The sequence below is a fragment of the Cladophialophora immunda genome (genome assembly GCF_000835495.1).
Source record: "Cladophialophora immunda strain CBS 83496 unplaced genomic scaffold supercont1.6, whole genome shotgun sequence".
In the NCBI taxonomy this organism is placed as follows: domain Eukaryota; kingdom Fungi; phylum Ascomycota; class Eurotiomycetes; order Chaetothyriales; family Herpotrichiellaceae; genus Cladophialophora; species Cladophialophora immunda.
This window is the reverse complement of record NW_015622546.1, coordinates 2,050,730-2,059,559: the sequence shown is the minus strand read 5'-3', so window position 1 is coordinate 2,059,559 and position 8,830 is coordinate 2,050,730. Positions and strand designations below refer to the sequence as shown.

The following is an 8,830-nucleotide window of genomic DNA, read 5'->3' as shown; positions in this document are numbered from 1 at the left end:
AGCAATTTTCGTGGAGCTCGACCTTCCGCCACTTTACGCGAGTCCCGCGTCTTGTAAAGCATGGATTTGATCCTGCCCCGCCTGCTTCTTTCTGTGGCCATGCTCGCTGCACTTCACACAACCAAGTCATCGTGATGCCCCTCAACACCCTACGGCTGAATCATCAAAAGTCCTCTCATCCTAATGATCGGATTGTTTTCATCAAGCCACTTCCCCGGCCACCGTCGGACCAGGCCTCATACGACCTTGCCGACACGTTCCTGCGAGCCATCGCCGCACAATGCCTCCCTCTCATGAAGAGCCACTACCTCTCTGTCACCACCCTGGAAGAATACGAGCCGAACCCAGAATTCATCGGTCGCAATTTCAACAATGGCGAAATCATTCAGCTGGTCCTCCAGAGCAAGAGTGGCGGATGGGTTCCTTTCAACATGGTGCAAATGGTCATGATGCACGAGTTGGCACATAACACCCATATGAACCACGGGCGGGATTTCTGGAAGACAAGAAATCTTTACGCAGAAGAGATGAAAGGACTGTGGGAAAAGGGCTACACGGGTGAAGGCTTCTGGGGCAGCGGACGGACGCTGAGTGACTTGGGCACTGTCATGGGCAGCAACGTTTTACGCAGCGAGGAGTTGGAAGGTTTGCCACTATGTGGAGGTACATATAGAAGTCGCAAGAGAAAACGCAAAGCCCGAACAGACAAACCAGAATTGACCTGGAAGGAGAAGAGAGACCGGCGGATCGAAAAGAAATTCGGCAAGAATGGCGTGACGCTCGGTGAGGATGAGAACGTCCGATTAAGCCTTGAGATCAACCGCAAAGGACCTATTGGCAACAAACCCCGGGTTGCCCAGAGTAAACGAGGTCGGGAACTGAGAGCTGCCGCCGCATTGGCTCGATTCGAGACAAACAAGAAGGAGGTCGCGGATCTGCAAAACGCCGCAGAGGAGGCTAACGAGGATGTCATGGACGAAGACTTCTACGAGGATGCGGATGCCAGTGAAGAAGATGCCAAGGACATCAATGGCCAGAGAATGCTAGATGGCGAAGGCCGTGGGATGATCCGAGTCTGCGACAACGAAGATACCGGAGACATTGATGTTCAACGTGAATTACAGGAACTCAATACACTCGACCGTTATTTCAAACCCTTTCAAACCGACGCGGAATTTGATGGTATCCAAGCCAAAGACCCGGATTCCGCGGACAAAACTTCCACGAGGGCGATGACAGCAACGCCAGAATCTGACACGACCGAACGCAGTCAAGCCTCAAGGGAAATGGACCGCGAGAAACAGCAGCTCCAGTCCACAGGGACACCAATAAAAGTTTCGTGTCATTTGCCTGATTCAGAATCAACGCGATCTAATACAAAGGATGCGTTTCCAATCCTGAAGCTCAGACAAACGAAAACAGTGGTCCCAAATTTGGAATCGGCCCAGGGCAACCCAGAATCCAGCGTAGCCAAGCCAGCCTCATCAAATTCACCCTCAGCTTCAGCTTCATCCTCGTCGCAGCCCCCAACAATACCCTGCCCGATCTGCTCACTCGAGAATCCTCGCCTCAATGCAACGTGCATGGCATGCTCGCACGTCTTAGACACCCGGAAAGACCCAAGACACTGGTCGTGTCGGAGCTCGGCGTGCAAGGAGAGTCAAAGCGCGTATGTGAATGCCGGCGATGTGGGCGTCTGTGGGATTTGTGGGACGAAGAAAGGTGGATGACTGACTTTCGACATTGAGCGAATACGCCCGAGAATCCGGGAGTGGTGAGGACACGGTATTCCTTCCATCTCCTAGCGTCCAAGGACACAGACGGAGTGCAAGGAGCACGGCATTATGCAAGACCGACAGATTGAGACGCCGGATTTACCTCCGTCAGATGTTCTTTCCTCAAAAGACCTGCCGTCCAGAAGGCTTCCTTCGCCCATTGTGGAGAATCTGACCGGACGGAGGAAGAAACGGACGATTATTGGGTTATGAAATACGTCGAGGAAATGTTGCTATGCGAGTTGGATGGTAGATTGAGCGAAACGCTGTTTTGCGATGAACAAGGCTGGTTGTATGACATATGATCCGATGGCCCTTGAGGATCCAGCTGAGTGAAAGTCCCCCTCTGCACCTCGCTCTACGAATGATACGTGCAACGAATGATGTTGGAAATAATGCAACGTTGTATGTACCTGGCAATGGTAGCTACGAGGGGGTTGCCTAGCGGCATGATGGAGAGGAGGTTCAAGGCGGTATTTTCACACATGGCATTATCACACCAAATACCACGTCAGCAGCTGTTCGTACACCATCATTGTGCAGGCAATTGGGCCTTCCTTCGAGCCGAGCACGACGTCGACTCGAGCTTCGTCAGCCTCGCCGCACTCGCTCAGGCTTTCAAGATTGGATCAATCCAAACAGACACGAAACGCTCATTTGCTCTTTGGCCGGCATGGGGCTTTTTGTCCCGCGAATGTGTTTGTTGCAACCGGCTTGAGATCTCGCTAGAGAGAGCATCGTCGTTGAGATTCGTATGTTCTGGAACTTGTCTTGGAGGAGTGGTCAACAGCGCCCACGAGCATACCGACAACCTAGCATATGGAGAGAAGATAACGCAGAGTCAAATTCTGTGATAGAAAAGCTCCTGTGTGGGGTTGAAGTTGCATGCGCAAGGAAGTCTGGATACCCTTGTCCAGATGGAGTGGCCGACAGTGATGCAGATGCAGCTGCCGCATCTTGACCACCTATGGTGAGCAAGGGCGGAAAGGGGGTGAATGCTGGGGAGCAAACTCTTCGAGGAACAAGTACCCCGCGTGGAGATGGCGGTGCTGTCTGACACCTACCTCAATTGATGAGAGGCTCGCTGGTAGGACCCGTCAACTCAGTAGCCTGTTGCCGCCAGCGTACAAACCGCTTCGTGGCCCTTCCAACAATCTAAGAGCCCACACACCCGCTCTCCACATCCATACTTACACCTCACTTTGCCCCAGTAGCCACATACTGAGCAAAACCAGCGCTGTGGTTTGGCCATAAGTGAGTTGTTACCCGTGCGCATGGCGAACCCGCCATCGGCCTCGATGTTGTCATCTAGTGGTTTTGCCCGTGCGGCAACGTAACTTAGCGGTGGCTCGGACAGGAGGGCCTGCATGACGCGTTCTGATGGCATTTTGGGAATATCCAATGTACGAAGCAGCGGATCGCGGTCGAGAGCTGGGTCATAGGATGGAGGACGCGGCTGAGTAGCTGATGGCGGCGAGGAAGGTTGTTGTCTATCTCGGGATGAAGAAGGCGATTTAGCAGCCATTGTTGGCGATGCCGGGTCCGAGGGTTTCGTAGATGGAGGAGCATCAGGCATCTCCACGTCAACATTGTTGGCGCGCTCCCCTCCTGTGGACTTCGCAGGCATGGTCTTAGCATGTTTCAACGAGCTTCGACGGCGCGAAGCTCCTTTCTGGGCAGTCGTTGAAGAAGCGTCGTTGCGCCTCTTAGAATCCGTCGCTGTCTTCTGCGTCTGCTCCTGTCTCGATTGTCCTTTCGCACTTGTGGCAGGAAGTACATTGGCAGCACTTCCATAGACGTTCACCCCTGCCTCCTCGTCCGCAAGATAATGCTGGAATGTCCTGTTGTAGGCGAGAATCCGCCTCACATTTTGTGTGGTCTTCCTCTCTTTCCCCTTCGCGCCCTCTCGTTTCGGTATCGGGATATTGACTTCGCGGTAGTTTTCCTTGTTCAAGTCATTCAGCCGCTGTTGGATGGCCTTTTCTTGCTTCGCCGAGAGTTTATGTGCAGCTGCATGTGTTATCGCTCTGTCGCGGCCGCGTTTGCGGGAGCCCAGCTGGACGGTGGGGGTGGGCGCTGCATTGTCGGGGACATAGGTCCAGCCATGTGAGGCACGGGCAGTGCTGGTGACTGGTAGTTCTTCTATCAAAGGCATGTGGGCGTGGAGGAGCTGAGGAAGTTGTTGGATGAAGTGACAGATTCGCGAGATCGCGAAGTTCGTGACCAGGATTCATCGCGGCATCGTTTTTGTCTGACAAGGGAATTATTTGCCCAAGTACGAGGTGCAAGATAGTGGGGACCAAAATATTCTTTGTCAGGCAGAAATAGCCCTCTACCTAGCTCGCTAGGTAGCCTACGTGAGGGGTGTTATAGGGGTCTCTTTAACTAACTGCTGGTTATGCGTAGTTAAGTGGAGGGGCACTTAGCGCCTATACTTGCCAAGAGATAAATCGACCTCCTTGCTGTGCAGGGACATTCTCGGGTTTTCATTGGCCTAGAATTTCCCCTGCGGATGTGACTTTCTTGACACGACGCGCACCCGCGACTGCAACTCCAGGACACATTTCAAGACAATCCCGATTCTTCAGCTTTTTGAAGCCCTACAGCGTCCCAGGGAGGACTGCAGAATGCATACATCGATATGACAATCCTTTCGTCCCTCCGCGATCTGTACTCTCTTGACACTCTAGACACGCGGTTTACGAATTCCTCCCCTACGCCCTTAAAGGCTATAAACGAGACGCCCTCCAAACAGGCAGTAAGAGATGGAAAGACACAATCCGCAGAAACATCGCGCCCACGATGGGGAACCGCCGAGTTCTATGTATATCTGGTCGTCTTCTTGTTTTGCGTCCCACAGATGTACTGGGCTGTAGTCACTGTCTCGCAGCGTAAGAATTTCAGACCTTTGCACTGAAGCAGTAGGACAGTGGATTTGACAGGCTTGAACAATAGCTGACTCCCCAAACTACTCCAAATACGAGCATCTGCTCTCTCCAGGCTGGTTATTTGGTCGGAAAGTGGTACGTCGGGAGAAACCCAACCCAGTGCATGTGGTTCCTCGGCTTATCTGGATGGCAGGACAATTCCGATGGCCAATATGCTGGTTTTCGAGACAATATCCCATATCTGGCAGCCCTAGTTGTTTTGCATCCTCTCCTTCGGAAGGCCTATGAACGTCTTACACTTCCAAATCCACCGACTTCCAACGGCAGTGCCAATTCGCCTCCTCATGGCCAGTCGACCGCCGAATCCCGGCTTCAACACCGTCTCGCATTCGACTTTGGCTCTGCATTGATCTACATTCTTGCATTGAATGGCTACTCAATCTTTAAAATCCTGCTCATTCTTTTCGTCAACTTCAAGATTGCCACAGCTCTTCCACGAGATACGATCCCAGTAGCCACGTGGATCTTCAATATCGCAATTCTCTTTGCCAACGAACTTGCCCAAGGCTACCGATACTCGGTCATGGCCGAAGCTCTCGTGCCTTTCTTCCCTGTTGCGGCCGATTGGGGCAAATTCTTGGATTCTTATGGTGGGCTCAATCCGCGCTGGGAGGTCCTTTTCAATATCACTGTGCTACGAATGATTTCTTTCAATTTCGACTATTACTGGTCGTTAGATCGTTCGAGAGCAGGAAGCCCGATCGAGGTATGTTGTGGATGGTTGATGAATGCTCTTAACCCTTAAGTGCGGTTACTGACAATGTTAAGAAGAAGCAACTCGATCCCTCTGCACTCTCCGAAAGAGATCGAGTCAAGATGCCGGCTCCGGCATCAGCCTACACCTCATTTCGCACATACTTCGCCTATGTATTATATCCGCCTCTTTATCTGGCTGGTCCGATTCTGACTTTCAATGATTACATCTCCCAATCCACCTATCGACCACCGTCCGTGACGACAAAAAGAACAGCTCTCTACGGCATTAGACTTCTTATCACAATGTTTTGCATGGAATTTCTCATACACACTGCTTACATGGTTGCCATATCGAAAGCCTCGCCGGACTGGTCTGCATATACACCATTTCAACTCAGTATGCTCGCTTACTTTAATTTGCACCACATCTGGCTGAAGTTGATGATCCCCTGGCGGTTTTTCAGATTCTGGGCTTTGGTGGATGGTATCGATCCTCCAGAAAACATGGTTCGCTGTATGAGCGACAATTATTCTGCCTTTGGCTTTTGGCGCTCGTGGCACCGAAGCTTCAACAGGTGGACGGTTCGCTATGTTTACGTGCCGCTGGGGGGTGGGCCTGGTGGGGGATCAGGCAAAGTGCGCGGCATACTCAACATGCTCGCAGTCTTCACTTTCGTGGCTTTGTGGCACGATATCCAACTACGACTTCTGCTGTGGGGTTGGCTTGTTGTGCTCTTCGTGTTACCGGAAGTTCTTGCGACGATGGCGTTCCCGGCGTCAAAATGGAAGAACCGTCCGAATACATACCGCGTCATCTGTGGGATCGGAGCGGTCATCAATATTCTGATGATGATGGCAGCGAACCTAGTGGGTTTTGCCGTGGGTTTGGATGGATTGATGGGACTTGTGAATGGCATTGTTGGCAGCTGGCAAGGCGCGGTCTTCATGCTTGGCGCCTGTTGCGCGTTGTTTGTCGGAGTTCAGGTCATGTTTGAACATCGCGAAGAGGAAAAGAGAAAAGGAATCAAGCTGAAGTGTTGAGTGAGGCTGGCGTGGTCTTTGATCAACCGGCGGCCACTCTATCTCGAACGGTCAGCTTCGCATGCCTCCTACGAGGAGCCGTAGCATGATTGGAGAACATCGCAGCCCATACCAAGAGCTCACACATTATTCTGGCCCATCGCTGACTGCAAGAGCTCCCGCTGGTAAGCAGGAGCTTCACGTGACAATTTGATTCTTTCGTCCGAGCTTGTCGGGCGAGAAGCAATTTGTGGAGATGCTTAACAATGGCTGACCAAGATGCCAATGAAGTCGTTACCCTGGCCTAAACTTATATGACCTGATTGTAGCAAGACGGTCATAGACTTTCGCTAAACAGATCTGACGTCGGATTGTCGCTAAGCACTTGAGAATTGTAGGCAACCTTGCCGCCTCAATGCTTGATATAGACTCTACCACACGGTATGGCCCCTGATTACTTGTGCTAGGCCTTGATCACGAGCAGGTATAAGTGAGGCGACGTTCCGCGTTGATACTTACTTGGTAACTGTTTGCGATTCTGAGAGTCAACCCAAGCAGACTTGAAAGTCCAAGCCATGTCTATCCAGGTATGTCGGAGTCGGTTGCGAAACGACGTGAAGGAGTCTGGGAGAACATGCTAACGGAGATCTCTGGCTCCAAAGAGCACAAAAGAGAATCCTCTGCCAGCCAAGCTGTTCAATGAGAAGGGCGAATTGCAAAGACCGGTATCTCGGTTCCGCAACTGGATCTCTAGCGAACCAGGCTCGAGGTTTCCTCCTGAAAAGGGAAGATATCATCTCTATGTCTCGTACGCATGTCCATGGGCCCATAGGACCTTGATCATCCGGAAGCTCAAGGGGCTTGAGTCCATCATTTCCGTCACTTCAGTCCACTTCCACATGTCCATCGTCGACAGCTGGCGCTTTGTTGGCCCCGATGAATCCTTGCCAATGGAAGACGTGACCCCGGACCCTCTGCACCCAGAATTCAAACGTCTGAAGGAGCTCTACTACCGTGCTGATCCCAATTACACGGGCCGGTTCACAGTTCCTGTGCTCTGGGATAAGAAGACGGAGTCTATCGTGAGCAACGAGAGCAGTGAGATTATCCGCATGTTGTACACGGAGTTCGATGGGCTCTTGTCTGAGGAGAAGAGAAAGGTCGACCTTTATCCTCGAGAGTTGAGGGGGGAGATTGACGAGGTCAACGGATGGACTTACGATAATATCAACAACGGCGTCTAGTGAGTTGGCTCTTGCTTTCACCCTGTCCATCCATGCTCTGATCCTTTCTTCTCGCGCGACAAAGATCCGAGATCAAAGCACTGATGCAGACTCTCAACCGTAGCAAATGCGGCCTCGCCCAAACGCAAGCCGCATACCACGACGCCGTGACCGCGCTCTTCGCCTCGTTGGACAAAGTTGAACAGCAGCTCTCTTCCGCATCCAAAGACGGCCCCTATTACTTTGGGGCATTCATCACGGAAGCCGACATCCGCCTTTACGTGACCATCATCCGCTTCGACCCGGTCTATGTCGCCCTGTTCAAGACGAACCGCGCCATGATCCGCACCCATTACCCGTACATCCATCGCTGGGTGAAGCATCTGTACTGGAACGTCGAGGCCTTTGGGAAGACCACTAGCTTTGAACATATCAAAGGCCACTACTTCACGAGTCTGACCATGCTGAATCCGAGCGGCATTGTTCCCGAGGGGCCGGTGCCAGATATTTTGGGCTTGGATGAGTAAGAAGATGAGCCTGGATGATGGTGCAGTAAGTAAGAAACGAAACTGGGGGACTTCATGCCATCTTTATCCATAGTCTGCGGATTTTGGGGAGGTTCGTAAAGGGGAAACGGGCAATTTTCGGTGACGGTGCCTCTGACCAGTCCGTCCCACTTTTCGCTTGGGAAGGGCGCAATGAAACTTCCAGACGTCTCACTATGGGCGAGGACCAGAGGACAGCACACCGATCGACAGGTTTCTTGGTCCTCGATTAGCGACGGTGTCGGGTCGTGACATTTCCCTTGTGCAGAATATGCAGATAAAATGGCACATTTCCCAGACCAGAGCCCGGTCCATGTTCTATACGGCTTGTCCCACTGATTTATTCAGATGCACTTTCCTAATATGGAATATACGACCAATCTCGCACTTTCGGCTCACAAAAGAGACCATCCCCCAGCCTCTCAGCCTGCCTCGGCCCCCGTTCTAATGCAAGTATATGACACGCCTCTGGATTTTAACCGCCATGAAACCTCGGATTTATGTCCATTCGCGCCCGGAGGTAATCGAGGAGCTAAACTCCGGCCCTGACAACCATTGGAGGACGTCTCAGCCTTGTTCTTTGTATCCACATTTCGGCGAGCTCGTACGAGTGACTCGGTACA

The 8,830-nt window shown here is 52.0% G+C and overlaps 4 protein-coding genes across 4 annotated transcripts; 3 read left to right on the top strand and 1 right to left on the bottom strand.

Annotated features, from left to right (window-relative positions):
• Window positions 1-111: 111 nt before the first annotated feature.
• On the top strand, window positions 112-2,937 carry PV07_10266 (uncharacterized protein). The gene has a single exon (XM_016397582.1). The coding sequence runs from the start codon at window positions 135-137 to the stop codon at window positions 1,728-1,730; it is 1,596 nt and encodes a 531-aa protein (XP_016244773.1). The 5' UTR covers window positions 112-134; the 3' UTR covers window positions 1,731-2,937.
• Window positions 1,840-3,968, bottom strand: PV07_10265 (uncharacterized protein). Its single transcript, XM_016397581.1, has one exon. The coding sequence runs from the start codon at window positions 3,928-3,930 to the stop codon at window positions 2,878-2,880; it is 1,053 nt and encodes a 350-aa protein (XP_016244772.1). The 5' UTR covers window positions 3,931-3,968; the 3' UTR covers window positions 1,840-2,877.
• Window positions 3,969-4,416: 448 nt separating this feature from the next.
• On the top strand, window positions 4,417-6,460 carry PV07_10264 (uncharacterized protein; the record flags this gene model as incomplete). The annotated part of the gene is made up of 4 exons (XM_016397580.1): window positions 4,417-4,666; window positions 4,731-4,798; window positions 4,857-5,429; window positions 5,495-6,460. 4 exons carry the CDS (start codon window positions 4,417-4,419, stop codon window positions 6,458-6,460), a joined length of 1,857 nt encoding a protein of 618 aa, XP_016244771.1.
• Window positions 6,461-7,014: 554 nt separating this feature from the next.
• On the top strand, window positions 7,015-8,189 carry PV07_10263 (uncharacterized protein; the record flags this gene model as incomplete). The annotated part of the gene is made up of 3 exons (XM_016397579.1): window positions 7,015-7,026; window positions 7,102-7,682; window positions 7,787-8,189. The coding sequence occupies 3 exons, from the start codon at window positions 7,015-7,017 to the stop codon at window positions 8,187-8,189; spliced, it is 996 nt and encodes a 331-aa protein (XP_016244770.1).
• Between the last annotated feature and the right edge of the window lie 641 nt (window positions 8,190-8,830).